Source organism: Entelurus aequoreus, linkage group LG06, assembly GCF_033978785.1.
Source record: "Entelurus aequoreus isolate RoL-2023_Sb linkage group LG06, RoL_Eaeq_v1.1, whole genome shotgun sequence".
In the NCBI taxonomy this organism is placed as follows: domain Eukaryota; kingdom Metazoa; phylum Chordata; class Actinopteri; order Syngnathiformes; family Syngnathidae; genus Entelurus; species Entelurus aequoreus.
Window position 1 is genome coordinate 34,171,682 of NC_084736.1, and position 22,008 is coordinate 34,193,689.

At 37.6% G+C, this 22,008-nt stretch overlaps 1 protein-coding gene across 3 annotated transcripts in view; it reads left to right on the forward strand.

Moving 5' to 3' along the window:
- The window catches only part of LOC133652159 (oxysterol-binding protein-related protein 7-like), a 98,445-nt gene that overhangs the window by 62,396 nt on the left and 14,041 nt on the right, over positions 1-22,008 (forward strand). For all 3 annotated transcript variants that reach the window (XM_062050588.1, XM_062050590.1, XM_062050589.1), the window contains 5 exons: positions 7,742-7,813; positions 14,152-14,366; positions 14,432-14,569; positions 17,549-17,612; positions 17,678-17,756. In XM_062050588.1, coding sequence (XP_061906572.1) covers positions 7,742-7,813; positions 14,152-14,366; positions 14,432-14,569; positions 17,549-17,612; positions 17,678-17,756 — 568 coding nt within the window. The remainder of the gene's footprint in view (positions 1-7,741; positions 7,814-14,151; positions 14,367-14,431; positions 14,570-17,548; positions 17,613-17,677; positions 17,757-22,008) is intronic.

Below are 22,008 nucleotides of genomic sequence, written 5' to 3' on the forward strand. Positions count from 1 at the left end.
GGTGAAACATTTTGACATAATGCTAGCATGAGACATTTTAACATCATGCTAACATGCTAATAGTTGACATTTTGATATAATGCTAACCTGTTGATAGTTGAGACATTTTGATGTAATGCTAACATGCTATCAGGTAAAAATGTTGACATAATGCTAACATGCCAACAGGTGAAGCATTTTGACATAATGCAAACATGCTAACAGTTGAAACATTTCAACGTAATGCTAGCATGCTAGCAGTTGAGACATTTTGATGTAATGCAAACATGCTATCAGTTAAAATATTTTGATGTAATGCTAACATGCTAATAGGTGAGATATTTTGCCTTTATGCTAACATACTAATAGTTGAGACATTTTGATGCAATGCTAACAGCGCTATCAGGTAAAACATTTTGACATAATGCTTACATGCTACCACTTTACAAGTGAAAAGGTGACTCGAATGTGTCATTTATGTTATTAGTCCCCCCATTTTGGGGGGGGGGGGGGTGCTGGAGCCTATCCCAGCTGCACACGGGCGGAAGGCGGGGTACACTTAATGTTAAACCTATTTAACTATTCCTGCTTAAGTATTGAAGGTATTCCATTTTGAATCATTAATAATCATATTTTGTATTTTACAGGAACCAATTAACCTTTTACTGTACTACCAAATATACAACTTTGCTGCGACATACGAGTTTAGTTCATTCTAAGTACTCATATGGGTGAGGGCGGACCTACGTCACTTCCGCCTACCAATCCCCTAGCAACCGAGAATTTGTTGAAAACAAACCAGCTCACAGCGAACACAGCATTGACAGAAAAAGCATTTAACGAGCGTTGTGGCTTGGAAGTCGGCGTTAAATCCTTCATTTACGCATTTTTACTTATTCGCATATCGTGTGAAAAAACGAAAATGTATTATTTGCGTCAGACTCGTCTCAGTGAACTTTAAAGCTTCTCAGGCTTAGCTTAGCTTGCTAGTTAGCTTAGCCTGCGCGCTACTAAGAAAGAGACGCGGAAGTTATCAACAACAAGATCAAGTGTTAGTGTATAAAATATTGAGGGATTTGAGGGCTACATGTATTGAATGGCAACATGAAAATTATAGGGTTTATTGTTTTTTAAAAACCCAACTGTTAAGTGCAAATTTAAACGAAACCGGTTTTCGAAAATAGCTAGCTAGGCTATAGACTATATAGTATATTACTTACTTAACTTAATCCTCTTCTCCCCGGATGGGAAATAAGGCTTCGACGACTCGACGCCATTCATCTCGCTGCTGTGCTCGTCTCTGTGCCTCGCCCCATGTAAGCTTCATCTCTTTCAGCTCCCCTTCAACTGTTCTTCGCCAGGTGTTCTTTGGCTGCTCTGGCTTACGTTTTCCCGGTGGTGTCCATCTTAACGCTGCCTTTGGTATCCTCTCGTTGTCCGGTTTTCGAAAATAGCTAGCTAGGCTATAGACTATATAGTATATACCGCATGTTATTTTTGTACAACAACAACTTCAGCTGTCGAACGTTATAAGGTACAAATTCAACAAGTACAACATTAGCACGGACGGTATAGCCGAGTTGTGGTTAAGAAGGTGGATTTTTGTTCCTTATATTTACCAGAAACGAAGTGATCCGAACACACGACCCGGGACTTTGGGGGACTCCAGTGAGAACCGTCCTCGTTTTCCCGGTGTAAGGCTGCGAGCCATTTGTCTCGTCTCTGTGGGCTTTTATCACGCTTTGGCAGAACAAAATACAACCTTTGTTTTCCGTTTCCAGTTGTGGTTAGCACAACCAAAAACAACACAGTTTTTCGGCATTTTGGAGGCAGAATGACGGGTTTAACCAGCGTAGGTCGACAGGTTAAAGAGTAATGGCAACGGTTTGTTTTCAACGCCAGTCTGGTTGCTATGGCTCAAAGAACCCGTAAGTAGCTCAGTTGCCCGGATGTCGGCCCTCACCCATAGTCAATATTTCTTACTGAATTAAAATCCATTTAATTGTTGTTTGGGTCCCAAAAACTCAGAATTATATTAAAAAAAAAGAAAAAACAATTTCTAAAAGCGTAATGTTGTATAAACAATACAATAGAATGTAGTACAAACTTGGATAAACAAAGTTATGCCCATCTCTAGCTATAAGCTAATGCTAGCTGTAAGCTAATGCTAGTTATAAGTTAATGCTAGCTATAAGCTTATGCTAGCTATAAGTTAATGCTAGTTATAAGTAAATGCAAGCTATAAGCTAATGCTACCTATACGGCAATACTAGCTGTAAGTTAATGCTAATTATAAGTTAATACTAGCTATTAGTTAATGCTAGCTATAAGCTAATGCTATATACAAGGCAATACCAGCTATAAGTTAATGCTAGCTATAAACTAATGCTAATTATACAAACCCCGTTTCCATATGAGTTGGGAAATTGTGTTTGATGTAAATATAAACGGAATACAATGATTTGCTAATCATTTTCAACCCATATTCAGTTGAATATGCTACAAAGACAACATATTTGATGTTCAAACTGATAAAAAAAATAGTTTTTGCAAATAATCATTAACTTTAGAATTTGATGCCAGCAACACGTGACAAAGAAGTTGGGAAAGGTGGCAATAAATACTGATAAAGTTGAGGAATGCTCATCAAACACTTATTTGGAACATCCCACAGGTCAACAGGCAAATTGGGAACAGGTGGGTGCCATGATTGGGTATAAAAGTAGATTCCATGAAATGCTCAGTCATTCACAAACAAGGATGGGGCGAGGGTCACCACTTTGTCAACAAATGCGTGAGCAAATTGTTGAACAGTTTAAGAAAAACCTTTCTCAACCAGCTATTGCAAGGAATTTAGGGATTTCACCATCTACGGTCCGTAATATCATCAAAGGGTTCAGAGAATCTGGAGAAATCACTGCACGTAAGCAGCTAAAGCCCGTGACCTTCGATCCCTCAGGCTGTACTGCATCAACAAGCAACATCAGTGTGTAAAGGATATTACCACATGGGCTCAGGAACACCTCAGAAACCCACTGTCAGTAACTATAGTTGGTCGCTACATCTGTAAGTGCAAGTTAAAACTCTCATATGCAAGGCGGAAACCGTTTATCAACAACACCCAGAAACGCTGTCTGCTTCGCTGGGCCTGAGCTCATCTAAGATGGACTGATACAAAGTGGAAAAGTGTTCTGTGGTCTGACGAGTCCACATTTCAAATTTTTTTTGGAAACTGTGGAAGTCGTGTCCTCTGGACCAAAGAGGAAAAGAACCATCCGGATTGTTATAGGCGCAAAGTTGAAAAGCCAGCATTAGTGCCCAAGACATGGGTAACTTACACATCTGTGAAGGCGCCATTAATGCTGAAAGGTACATACAGGTTTTGGAGCAACATATGTTGCCATCCAAGCAACGTTACCATGGACGCCCCTGCTTATTTCAGCAAGACAATGCCAAGCCACGTGTTACATCAACGTGACTTCATAGTAAAAGAGTGCGGGTACTAGACTGGCCTGCCTGTAGTCCAGACCTGTCTCCCATTGAAAATGTGTGGCACATTATGAAGCCTAAAATACCACAACGGAGACCCCCGGACTGTTGAACAACTTAAGCTGTACATCAAGCAAGAATGGGAAAGAATTCCACCTGAGAAGCTTAAAAAATGTGTCTCCTCAGTTGCCAAACGTTTACTGAGTGTTGTTAAAAGGAAAGGCCATGTAACACAGTGGTGAACATGCCTTTCCCAACTACTTTGGCACGTGTTGCAGCCATTAAATTCTAAGTTAATTATTTGCAAAAAAAAAAAAAGTTTATGAGTTTGAACATCAAATATCTTGTCTTTGTAGTGCATTCAATTGAATATGGGTTGAAAAGGATTTGCAAATCATTGTATTCTGTTTATATTTACATCTAACACAATTTCCCAACTCATATGGAAACGGGGTTTGTATGTTATTGCTAGCTATAAGCTAATGTTAGCTATAAAGCAACACTCGCTATAAGCTAATGCTTGCTATAAGCTAATGCTTGCTATAAGCTAATGCTAGCTATAAGTTAATGCTAGCTATAAGCTAATGCTAGCTATACGGCAATACTAGCTATAAGCTAATGCTAGCTATACGGCAATACTAGCTATAAGTTAATGCTAGCTATAAGCTAATGCTAATTATAAGTTAATGCTAGCTATAAGCTAATGCTAATTATAAGTTAATGCTAGCTATTAGTTAATGCTATATATAAGGCAATACTAGCTATAAGTTATTGCTAGCTATAAGCTAATGTTAGCTATAAGGCAATACTCTCTATAACAGGGGTCACCAACTCGGTGCCCGCGGGCACCAGGTCGCCCGTAAGGACCAGATGAGTCGCCCGCGGGCCTGTTCTAAAAAAAATAAAATAAATTAAAAAAAAAATATATATATATATATATTTTTTTTTAAATTAAATCTACGTAGAAAAAACAAGATACACTTTCAATCAGTGCATCAACCCAAACAACCTCCCCCATGCACACTCATCCACACCCACTCACACAAAAGGGGTTATTTCTTTCTGCTACCAATATTCTGGTTCCCACAACATGAACAACACATCTGCAAGGGACACAGTCCCTGAAGCACACATGATTGTATAGGCTGCTGGTCCACTAACATTTTCATTAATTACTATTTTTTATGTAATTATTTTTATATTGTTTTACTTTCTTTTTTATCCAAGAAAATGTTTTTTATTTATCTTATTTTATTTTATTTTTTTAAAAAGGGCCTTATCTTCAACAGACCAGGTTGTCAATGAAATTAGATTTGTTTAAAGGGTTTTTTAAACCAGGCCCAGTCCAGATAATGTCCAAGTCGGACTCAGCAACACACACCTTCATTCATGTACACAGAAAAAAATTAGGGAACACAACAGATTGCATATAATTTATAAACAAAATTACATTTTCAAAATAAGCATTTATGTACAGTCCAGATTATGTCCAGGTCACTCAAATTAGGGAACACAACAACAGATATCATATAATCTATAAACATAATTATACTTTCAAAATAAGCCTTTGAGGACTTCTCATCTTTTTTTAAATGTTTTTTGGCATCATTATCGTTTTCAACCATGTAACTTTCCAAAGTTAGAAAATACTGAATAAATGTTTTAAAGAAAGTAATACTAAGTGAATATCTGTTTTTGGCCTTAAAAATAAACATTTTACCGAGTACTATAATTAAATTGACTAAATCATGATTGTCAATGAACTCTCCTAAAATAACAGAAACCACATTAAGCTTCATAAACAAACCAATCCTTAAACACATTTTTTCAACTTCCACCCAAAACAAAGACACAATATGACAATACCAAAACAAATGCAGGGTGGATTCAGGCTCCTGACAACAAAATCGGCAATCATCTGACTCTGTCATATTCCATAATTTTAACATTTTCCCTGTGGGTAAGAAGTTATAAATAATTTTAATTTGAAAATAACGATTTTGCACATCGATAGTGGTTTTATAAATTAGTTTGAATATGGCATCCCATGGCAACGGGCAGTCAAAAAAGTCCTCCCTTTTTTCCATTTGTGTTGTATGAGGCAGCCTTCAAAGATGTCTTTATTAAATAAAAATTATATATTTTTCCATTTATTTTAGTTCCTTTTTGCCAACTAGAATTTCTTATTAGAGGTTTACAAACTAATAATTTAGTAGTTCCATAATTAATTATTTGTTTCCATCTTTTCCCAATTACTCCAGTTAGTTGATAAAATGAAAAGCTTGAGCAAGCATCACCATACATAGCTCTAAATTCATCATACTTCATAATTTTACCATTCTCATTGATAATATCATTGACAAAAATTATTCCTCTTTCAAACATATTTTTCCAAAAGAAAGGCTTTCCATCTATTACAATATTAGAGTTCATCCATATTAACTGCTGCAAAATATCGTCTCTTTTTTCTGGCACATAAAATTGAAAACACCACTATGAGTGGATTGTTTCCTTTATGTTTCCCAGCAGACTCTCTGGGAGGGGATCACTTGTAAAAAAGGATACAATTTATTTTGATACAGTACATGTTTTTTGTCCAACAGGACATTTGTGTACCACTCAATGTTTAAATACATCTTTGGAACAATTGATGCTTTTAAAAACAGACACATAGCTTCCATGTTGAGAAGTTTCAGGCCCCCATATTCATGCTCATTGTACAAAACCTTTCTTTTAATCTTTTCTGGTTTGCCGTTCCAGACAAAATCGAAGACCCTCCGCTCATAAATCTTAAAAAAGTTTTGTGATGGAGCTGGTAATGACAAAAACAAATAAATAAATTGAGGAATAATTAACGAGTTGGCAATAGACATTTTACCATACAAGGTTAGGGATTTCCCTTTCCATAATTGCATAATTTTGTCCAGCTTTCTTAGTTGATTATCATAATTTACTGAGCCCAGATCTTCCAGATTTTCTGGGACAACAACACCAAGTATGTTAACTGGTCCATCTGTCCACAAAACAGGCACTTTGCATTCCATTCGAAAGGACGTTCCCTTTAGATTTCCGATCCTTAACATTTTACATTTATCATAATTAAGCTTAAGGCCAGATTGCTGTGAAAATATGTCCAAAAGATTAAGAAGGTTCCGCAAACAATGAGGAAAAATCTTATCTTTGTGAATCAGTCTTTTCTGACATGAACTTCATCAAGAACAAACACAGAACACGCCTCACTGATGCACATCTGCAAGACTCAGAGTTGCAGTGTCAAGTTACACACCAGAGTACAACACACTAGTTAAGAGCATGCAATGCCAGGCTTCCCACTAGATAACAGATAACAGATTTGGTGTCCAGTTCAAAGTGTGACATGATTTAAAAATTTGAGAGTTTACTTTTGTATTTTACATGAGTTATTATTTGTACAAACATGGTGCAAAGTAATTCATGATTTGTTAAAAAATGTTAGTGGCTAGCTAGTTAAAATGGGATATTGTGATTTCACAAGACTGTCTTAGAAGTGATCATTTGAAAATGTTCAATTTGAAAAATGTGCACTTAGAGAAAATATAAAAATAAAGTGTTGCATATTGATATTTATCTGTTTCTATATATATTTATTGTGAGAAATCATTCAGATGATCAGTGTTTCCACAAAGATAAATATAATTAATTATTAATAATAACAGAGTTAAAGGTAAATTGAGCAAATTGGCTACTTCTGGCAATTTATTTAAGTGTGTATCTAACTGGTAGCCCTTCGCATTAATCAGTACCCAAGAAGTAGCCCTTGGTTTCAAAAAGGTTGGTGACCCCTGCTCTATAAGCTAATACTAGCTATGAGCTAATGCTTACTATAAGCTAATGCTAGTAAGTATCTTACGGGCGTCACATTTATTTGTGTTAAAGTGTCCTTTTTGTTTGGAATATTCATAGTTTTAGTTCACTTTTTCATTCTTTATGTGTCATCAACAATGTTAGACTGTATTCTACTTCTTTCTTTACATGTGTCACTGAGTCCAAGTGTTTTCAAACAAAGTTTTACCACAGAAAAGCGATTTTCCAGCCCCGGATCCTGCTTTGCAGTTCTGCTAACAGTAACAATTGACAAGTGTTCATGCCGGAAAAGAATGAAAATAGTCCACAAAATGTCCTTTGACAAAGGCAATCAACTTTAATGAAGGGGATCTTTTGGGGGCGGAGTCACACAGAAGGAAACATGGCTTTTAAAAACGAGTTGAACTTGATTTTCTTTTGTGTTGCTCAGCCAGTGTGACTCTGAAATACCGAGAGAGTCTGAGGAGCGCACCTGACAAACCTTCGCTGATGTCCGACACAGGTAACACCTTTTCTTGACTTTTACCACCGTCTTTGAGAGATCATACACCTGCAAAACATTTCATAGTTTAGGAAATACAGGATAAGTTGTACATTTCTTTGTGCTGGCAAATACTTGTGTGTTGTTTTGGTGATGACTGGTGGAATGGTGCATGCATCAGCAGTGGTGTCCCCCTGGGTCACTGGGCGTTTGGGCCTTAACACTAGACGCCCTCTCCAGGGGTGGCCAGCCACAGGGTGATCGGCCCCGGGCTTGCGTCAATCCCATTGAGTCATGAGTCGCTTGGTGTTGAGCAGCAGACTTCTCATGGGACTATGCACGGCAGGGGTGTCCTTTTCCCTGAATCAAGCCTAAGCTGACCGCATACCTCCTAGCTTGCTACTTGGGGGCCCAGCAGGGATCTTTCCTCCTCATGAACAGCCACTGGCTGCCTCCAATGCAGCTTTGATGCAGGCTTTGGCCTCAGACTCCCAGGTCTACAAGCAGTTTGGTGGTAAGTCTCGCCACAAAGCCTCTGCAGCCCACCTGTCCAAAGTCGGGACCCAGGGTGGACCACTCATCAGTGCATCAGTTGGGGACGTCTCTGCGCTGCTGACCTGTCTCCACTCAAGATTATCTCCCGCTGCCCCCACTATGGATTGGACTCTCACACTATTATGTTAGATCCACTATGGACTGGACTCTCACAATATTATGCTAGATCAACTCGACGTCTAATGCAACGGTCGCCCCGGGGGGTGGGGGTGGGTCCGCCACATCTGCGGTCCTCTCCAAGGTTTCTCATTGTCATCCCATTGGGTTGAGTTTTTTCTTGCCCTGATGTGGGATCTGAGCCGAGGATGTCGTTTGTTGCTTGTACAGCTTTTTGAGACACTCGTGATTTTGATTGATGACACCGTAGGTGTTTTTGCTCGTAAGCATCTTCCACTGAGTTCTCCCAGGGTATTGTGAGTTCGATGATGAACACCTTTTTTGGTGAAGGTCTCAGGGTGGTTAGGGCGCTCTCCGGAGGAAACGCAGGCTGCCGGCCAAGATAAGCCAGCATCCTCCAGTCGCGGGCCAAGCGTAGCTGGCATCGCTCAGGTGGCGCAGGCTGGAGGAGATGCGGATGAAGAGACAGGGCTGCGGCGCTAGCGCTGAGCGGCGGGACAGACAAGCTTCACAGTGTCTTGGCTGAATGAGCAGGTATCGGAAACCTTGGTCTCCTTGGACGCATCCTCGCTCATCCATGCGGACTGGACACTCTCTTGGTTGCTTTGTTGGGTCTGCTCCTGTCTCTGGCCATGCTCCCCCCCACCCCAGCAGACGATGGTGTGGAACACCGCAGAGGTCACCACAGTGTATGTTTTTTTGTTGTTTTACTTTTGTGACTTTGTGTAGAAGTGGCTGCAGTCTGCTCTTTTTAATGTATTTAATGTCCTTTGTGTTCTTTGATATTTCCCTCTTACACACATGTTTTAACTTATTTTCGGGTTTCCATATGTCTAGCATTAAAAGATTACAGTTGGTACAAAATGCGGCCGCTAGACTTTTGACAAGAACAAGAAAGTTTGATCATATTACGTCTATACTGGCTCACCTGCACTGGCTTCCTGTGCACTTAAGATGTGACTTTAAGGTTTTACTACTTACATATAAAATACTACACGGTCTAGCTCCAACCTATCTTGCTGATTGTATTGTACCATATGTCCTGGCAAGAAATCTGTGTTCAGAGAACTCCGGCTTATTAGTGATTCCCAGAGCCCAAAAAAAGTCTGCAAGCTATAGAGCGTTTTCTATTCGGGCTCCAGTACTCTAGAATGCCCTCCCGGTAATAGTTAGATGCTACCTCAGTAGAAGCATTCAAGTCCCATCTTAAAACTCATTTGTATACTCTAGCCTTTAAATAGACCTCCCTTTTAGACCAGTTGATCTGCCGTTTCTTTTCTGTTCTGCCCCCCTCTCCCTCGTGGAGGGAAGGGCACAGGTTCGGTGGCCACGCATGAAGCGCTGGCTGTCCAAAGTCGGGACCCGGGGTTGACCGCTCGCCTGCGCATCGGTTGGGGACGTCTGCGCTGCTGACCTGTCTCCGCTCGGGATGGTCTCCTGCTGGCCCCACTATGGACTGGACTCTCACTATTATGTTAGATCCACTATGGACTGGACTCTCACAATATTATGCTCGATCCACTCAACGTCCATTGCACTGGTCGCCCTGTCCTCTCCAAGGTTTCTCATTGTCATCCCACTGGGTTGAGTTTTTCCTTGCCCTGATGTGGGATCTGAACCGAGGATGTCGTTGTGGCTTGTGCAGCCCTCTGAGACACTCGTGATTTAGTGCTATATAAATAAACATTGATTGATTGATTGTTTGTGTGCTATGGCTATGAGTTTTTTTTCCCCTTGGCCTCAGTCTGGACCCCCTCTCCAGGGGCCCAGGCTTAGACTGATTTTTTTTTCTGGTGAGGGGCAGCTTGAGGGCGCCATCTCCGTAGAGGTCTATGGTGGGGCATCGTGGAACTCCGAGCCATTTTTTGATGTCTCCTGTGACTTTTCTTTGCAACTTCTCCACGATTGAGATTGGGACCTCATAAACTGCGAGAGGCCACAGTATCCTGGGTAGGAGTCTGAACTGCAGGCACCAGGCCTTTAACTTTCCAGGCAGTTTGGTGTTATCGATGGGCTCTAGGCCGTTATCGATGGACTGTAGGCCACTGCTGATATCCTTACGCAGTTGTTGCACCTGGTCTTTGTCCTTCAGGCTTGTATCATACCACCTACCAAGGCTCTTTATAGGCTGCTCAGACAGTGTTGGGATTGGGTCATCTCTGATGAAGAATTTCAGGTTTGAGAGCATTCCCTTTACAACTGAGATGATTCGTGACTTAGATGGTTGATCTTCATACGGGCCCAACTGATGTTCTCTCCCAGTTTTCTGAGAAGCCTCTTGGTGCATGGGATGGTGGTGGTCAACGTTGTAACATTGTCATTGTAAGCTCTGAGTGGGGGGAGGTACTGGCCAGAGTCAACCCGCTGACCGCCTAACACCCACTTTGAGGCGCGGGTGATCCTCCATCGCCATGAATGCCAGGGGTGAGAGTGCATCCCGCCATGATGCCTACTTCCAAGCACTGCCAAGAGGTGGTAAAGTCAGAGGTGGTGAAGCAGAACTGCACATCCTAGAAGTAGGATTTAACCAGGGCTGTGATGGTATCCGGTATGTGGAAGAAGTTGAAGGCAGACCACAGGCATTCATGGGGTACCAAACCAAAGGCATTGGCAAGGTCCAGGTAGACTACAAGGAGATCCTTTCTCTCCGCCTTTTCTACTTGGATCTGGTGCCAGATCATGCTGGAATGTTCTGAGCACCCGGAGAATCCTGATATTACTGCCTTTGTACAGCTGCATTGATGTACTCATTTATTTGCAGATACTCGCCCATCCTTTGTGCAATGACACTGAAGAAGATTTTGCCCTCAACATTTAGCAGGGAGATTGGTCGGAATTGGCTCATGTTCTCTGCATCTTTCTCCTTTGGGATGAGGACTCCCCCTGCCCTACGCCATATTTGGGGTATCACCTTCTTCTGCCATGCTGTTCTCATGAGCTTTCAGAGAAACCTCAGGACATCCGGTGCGTTCTTGTACACCTTGTATGGGACTCCATTTGGCCCCAGGGCAGATGCCGTTCTTTCTCGTCGCGCAGTGTTTTCCACCTCTTTCCATGTTGGATGGCTGATCAGCATATGATGTTCAGGAGGGTCAATTGGTGGGATATCTGAAAGGATGGTGAGACATTCAGACCGCCTTGAGTCTGGGTGCGTTGCTTTTAGGTGATTTTCCAGGTCTACCTTTGTTGTTTTAAGGGCTCCACTTTTTTACTTTGAGAAGATACTTTTGAGGAACTTGAAGGGATATTTATAGAACCATGTTCTAGTTTTTCTTTCTTCCTTTTACATTTCCGTAGGATCTCTTCTCTGCGGAGGGATGCCAGTTGGGTTTTAATGTTGACTTGAAGCACATTTATGCCTTCCCTTTCCACTCCAGAGGCTTTTTTCCACTGTTTCCAAAGTTGTCTCCTTTCAAGGGCCTGATCTCATGTTGCCTCCTGGAAACTGGTGCGGTTGAGACGTTTTTTCCACCTTTCCTTACTTGCACTCCGAAGCGTTCTGACCCATATTGATAGATGATGTCCCCCATTCTCTCCAACTTCCTTTCCACTGTCTCTTGTAGTTGTTCGAGGGACAGGGCCAGGTCAGTTTTGATTGTTTCCCACAGCTTCTTATCCACGACACCAGGCCACTTCACATGCAGTCTAATCCCTGTTAGTCTCATTTCGACTGCAGGTCTAGGAGGTTGGGTCGGTTCTACCGCCGTTGTCATCAGCTCTGTATTTGCTTCCTCCGAGACAGTGGTACTGATGTACTGCAAGCTGTGGTTTGTGTCCAGTTGCTGTACTTAATTCGACTGATTTGACTCCTTTCGTAGAAAGTAGTCAATGTGAGGCCTCTGTTTCTCTTCTCTCAAACACTTCTTCTTTCCCTGGTGAACTCTCAACCCGTGATGTGATGTAATGCTCCTCCAACCACAGGAACATATATGCAGTTTGTGCCCTGCCGTCGTAGCTGTAGCTGTGGCAAATGCTGTGGCACTCTCTTGTACTGTGCTCTTACTCATTGTCGTTTTCGGTCCAGGGTCTGTTACAGTGATGTCAGCCGATGAGTCATCTTCCGCCCCAGCTCTCGCAGTGTTGTTCTCTGTCGTCTTTTCGTTGCTATAGCGGGTGCTTCCAACATGCGAAGGCACGGGAAGCTACAAGCATGTGAAGCTAGCCCATGCCCGTCCCAGTGACTTCTATTCCCTCCTGTCAGCTGTCTTTCCACGTAGTATTGTTAAATGTACTCTGTTTAAAAAGTACTTATACACACAAAAATATTTTAACCTGTTTAAAAAATTTAAAAAAACTATAAACAGACAATACATTTCCCATATTTTCTGGACTATAGAGCTCACATCTAAATAAGCCACACACACCAACTTGGTTCCCATATATTAGTTGCACCGGACTGTAAGCCGCAGATCTATACGTTGTGAAATGTTAAAACATTTTAACGTATCAATCAATCAATGTTTACTTATATAGCCCTAAATCACGAGTGTCTCAAAGGGCTGCACAAGCCACAACGACATCCTCGGCTCAGATCCCACATCAGGGCAAGAAAAAACTCAACCCAATGGGATAACAATGAGAAACCTTGGAGGGGACCGCAGAACGTAATGCTAACAGTTGTAACATGTTGATGTAATGCTAACATGCTAAAAGGTGAAACATTTTGACGTAATGCTAACATACTAAAATGTGAAACATGTTGATGTAATGCTAACATGCTAAAAGGTGAAACATTTTGACGTAATGCTAACATGCTAAAATGTGAAATATTTTTGACATAATGCTAATATGCCAACAATTGAAACATTTTGACATAATGCTAACATGTCAACATGTTAACAGGTATGATATTTAATATAATGCTAACATGCTGACAGTTTAAATATTTTGACATAATGCTAACATGTTAACATGCTATTTAGTAAATATTAAATACCTCAATTGTTTCCAAGTGGTGTCTGTAACAAGGCAGTAAAACTGATGCTCAAACAACAGAAGTCATCATCATGGACTTACTAGCTGTGCAAGCTTGCTCTCCAATCAGCTAAACAGACTCAATAACTCCACGATCATGTTTTGGTGAATTTACTCATAAATATGTTAGCATATTAGCTCATGCTAATGACGCTAACTTTATTATATTACGATAGCAGGTACAAATATGCATGAAAACACTCCTACAGACATCACACATGGGACGCTTTAGTAAGTAAGAATTGTTTTAGTTATATTGTAAAACTTACAAATGTTGCTTGGAGTGATGAATGAAGAACCCACAAGAGTAGATACGCTATGGACGGCTAGAAGACGGAAAGGCACTCTGGTTGAATAAAAATAAATTTAAAAAAAGCACTGTTGGAAAATGGAAGGACACTGCAGCACCTGATAATTTGTCCAAAAGATGGCACCATAGCACAAATAAAACTAACTTTGTTCAATTCTTTTGTCATCTTTTTTTGGAAAATAAAGAGAAAAAATTACTGAGGAAATTTGTTAAAATTCATCATAGCTTTTAAGCTAGGTAGCGATTAGCCACGCTATTTTCCAGATAGCGATTAGCACGCTAGCTTTCTTATCCAGGGAATGAGCAGTATCACCAGTATGATGAATTTGTTTTAAGATCATTTCAATTTGAAAGGATTGTCCTGAGTTTTGTCATTTAAGACTAAACGATATCATGATATCAGGTCGGCGCCGTATCCTCCCAGCGGCGGGGGCAGACAACAGTCATGTGGGCATCATGACCATCTTGTACAACAACATCGGCAAAGACCTGTCTCGCGTGTCCATGCCCATCGTCCTCAACGAGCCCGTATCGCTGCTGCAGAGACTCTCGGAGGAGCTGGAGTACTCCCAGCTGCTCGATATCGCCAACCGCACCGACGATCCGTACGAGAGGATGGTAAGTATCGCTCAAGTTGGTCGTCACGCTCCAAACGTCCCTTCAAGGTGATTGTACTCCTGCAGGTTTATGTTGCTGCCTTTTCCATCTCCGGGTATGCCTGGGCATCTTGGCGATATCGCTACAAACCTTTTAATCCTGTTCTTGGAGAAACCTACGAGAATATCCGAGAAGATCGAGGATTCCGATATGTCAGCGAGCAGGTGACTTCTTCCTGTCCAGAATGTTAGCGGTAATCTGCTGCTGTCAATCATTTAGATTATTCTCATGTGCCACTTTTAACTAATAATTATATTATGTGCCACTTTTAACTAATAATTATATTATGTGCCACTTTTAACTAATTATATTATGTGCCACTTTTAACACTTAATATTATCTTATATGCCACTTTTAACTAATAAGTATATTACGTTCCACTTTAAACTAATAATCATATTATGTGCCACTTTTAACTAATATATTATGTGCTGCTTTTAACTAATAAATATATTACGTGCCACTTTTAACACTTAATATTTTTTGTGCTGATTTCTATTATTATTTTATTATGTGCTGTTTTAAACTAATATATTAATCGCCTTTTTAACACTTTTTAGTTTCTGTGCTGATTTCAACTATTAATAATTATTTTATGTGCTGCTTTTTATTATTAGCCTTTTTTAACACTTAATATTATTTCAGGTGCTGATTTAAACTATAATTATTTGCTGTTTAAACTAATATGTGCCACTTTTAACACTTAATATTTAATGTGCTGATTTCAACTATTAATAATTATTTTATTATGTGCTGTTTTAAATTAATTATGTGCCACTTTTAATACTTAATATTATTTTATGTTCTGATTTCAACTATTAATGATTTCATTTGCTGTTTTAAAATAATAATTATTCGCCTTTTTTAACACTTAATATTATTTTATGTTCAGATTTAAACTATTATGTGCTGCTTTAAAATATATTATTTGCCTTTTTTTTAACAATATTAGTTTCTGTGCGGATTTCAACTTTTAATAATTATTATTCTTATGTGCTGTTTTAAACTAATAATTATGTTATGTGCCACTTTTTAACACTTAGTATTATTTCATGTGCTGATTTCAACTATTATTTTATTATGTGCTGCTTTAAACTAATACTTTTTATCATGTGCTGCTTTTAACACTTAATTAGTTTCTGTGCTGATTTCAACTATTAATAATTATTCTTATGTGCGGCTTTATACTAATAATTATATTATGTGCCACTTTTAACACTTAATATTTGCTGATTTCAACGATTAATAATTATTTTATTTACTGTTTTAAACTAATAGTTGTATTATTTGCCTTTTTTAACACTTATTTTTGTGCTGATTTCAACTATTTTATTATGTGCTGCTTTAAAACATTTGCCTTTTTTAGCACTTAATATTATTTTATGTGCTGATTTAAACTATTATGTGCTGCTTCAAACTAAAAATTATATTATTATTCACCTTTTTTAACACTTTATTTTATGTGCTGATTTCAACTATTGTGCTGCTTTAAATTAATAATTATATCATGTTCCACTTTTAACACTTAATATTTTTTTATGTGCTGTTTTCAACTATTAATTATTATTTTATTATTTGCTGTTTTAAACTAATAATTTTTATTATGTGCTGCTTTTAACACCTAATATTAGTTTATGTGCTAATTTCAACTATTAATAATTATTATTCTTATGTGCTGCTTTAAACTAATAATTATATTATGTGCCACTTTTAACACTTACTATTATTTTATGTGCTGATTCCAACTATTAATAATTATATTATGTGCTGCTTTAAATTAATAATTATATCATGTTCTACTTTTAACACTTAATATTATTTTGTGCTGTTTTTCAACTGTTAATTATTATATTATTATTTGCTGTTTTAAACTAATACTTTTTATTATGTGCTGCTTTTAACACCTAATATTAGTTTCTGTGCTAATTTCAATTAATAATTGTTATTCTTATGTGCTTCTTTAAACTTATAATTATATTATGTGCCATTTTTAACACTTACTATTATTTTACATGCTGATTTAAACTATTAATAATTATTTTATTTGCGGTTTTAAACTAATCATTTTATCAGCCTTTTTTAACACTTATTTTTTGTGCTGATTTCAACTATTGTATTATGTGCTGCTTTAAAATAATGATATTTGCCACTTTTAACCCCCCTAATATTTTTTTATGTGCTGATTTAAACTATCATTATTATTCTTATGTGCTGCTTTAAACTAATAATTGTATTATTATTCACCTTTTTTAACACTTATTTTATTTACTGATTTCAACTATTTTATTTTTTGCTGCTTTAAACCAATTATATTATTCGCCTTTTTTAACACTTAATATTTTACGTGCTGATTTCAACTTTTAATAATTATATTATGTGCTGCTTTAAACTAATAATTATATTATGTTCCACTTTTAACACTTATTATTTTATGTGCTGTTTTCAACTATTAATTATTTTATTATTTGCTGTTTTAAACTAATAATTTGTATGTGCTGTTTTTATCACTTAATAATTATTTTATGTGCTGATTTCAACTATCATTATTATTCTTATGTGCTGCTTTAAACTAATAATTATATTATTCGCTTTTTTTAACACATTTTATTCACTGATTTCAACTATTAATTATTATTATTCTTATGTGCTGCTTTAAACTAAATTATATTATTATTCACCTTTTTTTAACACTTATTTTATTTACTGATTTCAACTATTATTATTTGTATGTGCTGCTTTAAACTAATTATATTATGTGCCACTTTTAACTCTTAATATTATTTTATGTGCTGATTTCTACAATCAATTATTTTATGTGCTGTTTTAAACTAATAATTTTATTATTCGCCTTTTTTAACACTTAATATTTTATGTGCTGATTTCAACTTTTAATTATTTTATGTGCTGTTTTAAACTAATAATTATATTATGTGCCGTCTTCAACAATTATTTTATTACAAATAATTGTATTGTGTTTCTGTCAAATATTTGTATTCTTTTGTGTTGCTTTTAACACTTAACATTGTTTTATTGTATGCTGCTCTGAACAATAGTTGTTTTATGTTCTGTTTTCAACACTTAATATGATGTGTTTATAAAAGCTGCATGAGAGTAGAAATAGTCGTAAAAGTTGTTGTGTCCAGGTGAGCCATCATCCTCCCATCTCTGCCTGCCACGCCGAGTCCAACAACTTCACTTTCTGGCAAGGTTGGTCACCAATGCAACTTTTGTGCAGATGTCCAAGTTTGTAAGTGTGCATGCTCCTGGTGCAGATCAAAGATGGAAGTACAAGTTCTGGGGGAAATCAGTGGAGATCATGTCGAGTGGAAACGTCAACGCTACCTTGCCCAGGTGAGACATGTTGACGTCATGCTAAGGTGCTATCAAGTGAAACATTTTGATAATGCTAACATGCTATCAGGTGAAACATTTTGACAATTCTAACATGTTATCAAGTGAAACATTTTGACATAATGCTAACATGCTATCAGGTGAAACATTTTGACGTATTGTGAACATGCTATCACTTAAAACATTTTGACGTAATGCTAACATGTTATCAGTTAAAGGCCTACTGAAACCCACTACTACCGACCACGCAGTCTGATAGTTTATATATCAATGATGAAATCTTAACATTATAACACATGCCAATACGGCCGGGTTAACTTATAAAGTGACATTTTAAATTTGCCGCTAAACTTCCGGTTCGAAACGCCTCTGAGGATGACGTATGCGCGTGACGTAGCCCGACGAACACGGGTATGCCTTCCACATTGAAGCCGGTACGAAAAAGCTCTGTTTTCATTTCATAATTCCACAGTATTCTGGACATCTGTGTTCGTGAATCTGTTTCAATCATGTTCATTGCATTATGGAGAAGGAAGCCAAGCAAGCAAAGAAGAAAGTTGTCGGTGCGAAATGGACGTATTTTTCGAACGTAGTCAGCCACAACAGTACACAGCCGGCGCTTCTTTGTTTACATTCCCGAAAGATGCAGTCAAGATGGAAGAACTCGGATAACAGAGACTCTAACCAGGAGGACTTTTGATTTGGATACACAGACGCCTGTAGAGAACTGGGACAACACAGACTCTTACCAGGATTACTTTGATTTGGATGACAAAGACGCAGACGTGCTACTGTGAGTATGCAGCTTTGGCTTTTTTTTGCGTATGTACGTAACTTTTTTAAAATATATAAGCTTTATGAACCTTGGGTTAGGTGAACGGTCTTTTGGGCTGAGTGATTGTGTGTGTTGATCATGTGTTTGAATTGTATTGGCGTGTTCTATGGAGCTAGGAGCTAGCAGAGGAGCTAGGAGCTAGCATAACACGTACCGTACCGTAAGTGCGCGTCACGTACGTAACTTTTTAAAAATATATAAGCTTTATGAACCTTGGGTTAGGTGAACGGTCTTTTGGGCTGAGTGATTGTGTGTGTTGATCGGGTGTTTGAATTGTATTGGCGTGTTCTATGGAGCTAGGAGCTAGCAGAGGAGCTAGGAGCTAGCATAACAAACACGCAGGTGTTATTATGCAGGATTAATTTGTGGCATATTAAATATAAGCCTGGTTGTGTTGTGGCTAATAGAGTATATATATGTCTTGTGTTTATTTACTGTTGTAGTCATTCCCAGCTGAATATCAGGTACCGTGAGTATGCAGCCTTGGCTGCTAAACATTCGATAACTTGACCGTATGTGCGCGTCACGTACGTAACTTTTTAAAAATATATAAGCTTTATGAACCTTGGGTTAGGTAAACGGTCTTTTGGGCTGAGTGATTGTGTGTGTTGATCAGGTGTTTGAATTGTATTGGCGTGTTCTATGGAGCTAGGAGCTAGCAGAGGAGCTAGGAGCTAGCATAACAAACACGCAGGTGTTTTTATGCAGGATTAATTTGTGGCATATTAAATATAAGCCTGGTTGTGTTGTGGCTAATAGAGTATATATATGTCTTGTGTTTATTTACTGTTGTAGTCATTCCCAGCTGAATATCAGGTCACCCCCGGCTCTCACAGCATCTTCCCTATCTGAATAGCTTCAACTCCCCACTAGTCCTTCACTTGCACTTTACTCATCCACAAATCTTTCATCCTCGCTCAAATTAATGGGGAAATTGTCGCTTTCTCGGTCCGAATCTCTCTCACTTCATGCGGCCATCATTGTAAACAATAGGGAACTTTGCGTATATGTTCAACTGACTACGTCACGCTACTTCCGGTAGGTGCAAGCCTTTTTTTTATCAGATACCAAAAGTTGCAATCTTTATCGTCGTTGTTCTATACTAAATCCTTTCAGCAAAAATATGGCAATATCGCGAAATGATCAAGTATGACACATAGAATAGATCTGCTATCCCCGTTTAAATTAAAAAAATTCATTTCAGTAGGCCTTTAAAAAGTGTTGACACAATGCACAGATGCTATCAGTTAAAAATGTTGATAAAAGATAACATGCTATCAGTTAAAACATTTTGACAAAAGCTAACATGCTATCAGTTAAAACATTTTGACATAATGCTAACATGCTATCAGGTTAAACATTTTGACATATTGCTAACAAACTATCAGGTGAAACATTTTTACGTAATGCTAACCTGCTAACCGGTGAAACATTTTGACGTAATGCAAACATGCTAGCAGGTGAAACATTTTGACGTAATGCAAACATGCTAGCAGGTGAAACATTTTGATGTAATACGAACATGCTATCACTTGAAACATTTTGACGTAATGCTAACATGCTATCAGTTAAAACATTTTGCCACAATGCGTAGATGCTATCAGTTAAAACATTTTGACAAATGCTAACATGCGATCAGTTAAAACATTTTGACATAATGTTAACATGCTATCTGGTAAAACATTGTGACATAATGCTAACATGCTATCAATTGAAACACTGAGATAATGCATACATGCTATCAGGTAAAACATGTTGACATAATGCCAACATGCTTAAAGGTGAAACATTTTGACGTAATGCTAACATGGTATCAGGTGAAACATTTTAACATAAAGCTAACATGCCATCAGTTAAAACATTTTGATAAATGCTAAGATGCTAACAGGTGAAACATTTGACATAATGTTAACATGCTAACAGGTGAGATATTTTACATAATGCTACCATGCTATCAGTTAAAACATTTTGACATAATGCATACATGCTATCAGGTAAAACATTTTGAGATAATGCTAATGTGCTCTGAGGTAAAATATTTTGATATAATGCCAATATGCTAGAAGTTGAGACATTTTGACATACCGCTATCATGCTGTCGTTAAAACATTTTGATGCTAACATACTAACAGCTGAAACATTTGACATAATGCTAACATGCTAGCAGTTGAAACATTTTGACGTAATGCTAACATGCTTGCATGTTAACAGGTATGACATTTTATATGATGCTACCATGCTAACAGGTGAAACATTTTGACATGATGCTAACATGCTTGTCTGCAAAGAGTAAAAGTGAGGTTTCTAATATTCTTGCAGATATGAATATTCATGCATATATGATGATGAATATTCATGCATATATGATGATGATGATGAATATTCATGTATATATGATGATGGATATTCATGAGTATATGATGGCTATTCATGCATATATGATGAATATTCATGCTTATATCATGATGAATATTCATGCATACATGATGCTGATGAATATTCATGCAATACATGATGATGAATATTCATGCAATACATGATGATGATGAATATTCATGCATACATGATTATGATGAATATTCATGAATACATGATGATGAATATTCGTGCAATACATGATGATGAATAGTCATGCATACATGATGATTATGATGAATATTCATGCATACACGATGATGACTATTCATGCATACATGATTATGATGATGATGAACATTCATGCAACACATGATGATGATGAATATTCATGCAATACATGATGATGATGAATATTCATGCATACATGATGATGAATATTCATGCATACATGATTACGATGATGCTGAATATTCATGCATACATGATGATGAATATTCATGAGTATATGATGACTATTCATGCATATATGATGAATATGTATGCTTATATCATGATAAATATTCATGCATACATGACGCTGAGGAATATTCATGCAATACATGATGATGAATATTCATGCAATACATGATGATGAATATTCATGCATGCATGATGATGATTATGATGAATATTCATGCATACATGATGATTAATATTCATCATCATGTATTGCACGAATATTCATCATCATGTATGCATGATGATGAATATTCATGCATACATGATTATGATGAATATTCAGGCATACACGATGATGAATATTCATGCATACATGATTATGATGATGATGAACATTCATGCAATACATGATGTTGATGAATATTCATGCAATACATGATGATGATGAATATTCATGCATACATGATGATGAATATTCATGCATATATGATTATGATGAATATTCATGCATACATTATGATGAATATTCATGCACATATGATGATGAATATTCATGCGTACATGATGATGAATATTGATGCATACATGATGTTGATGATGATGATGAATATTCATTAGAGA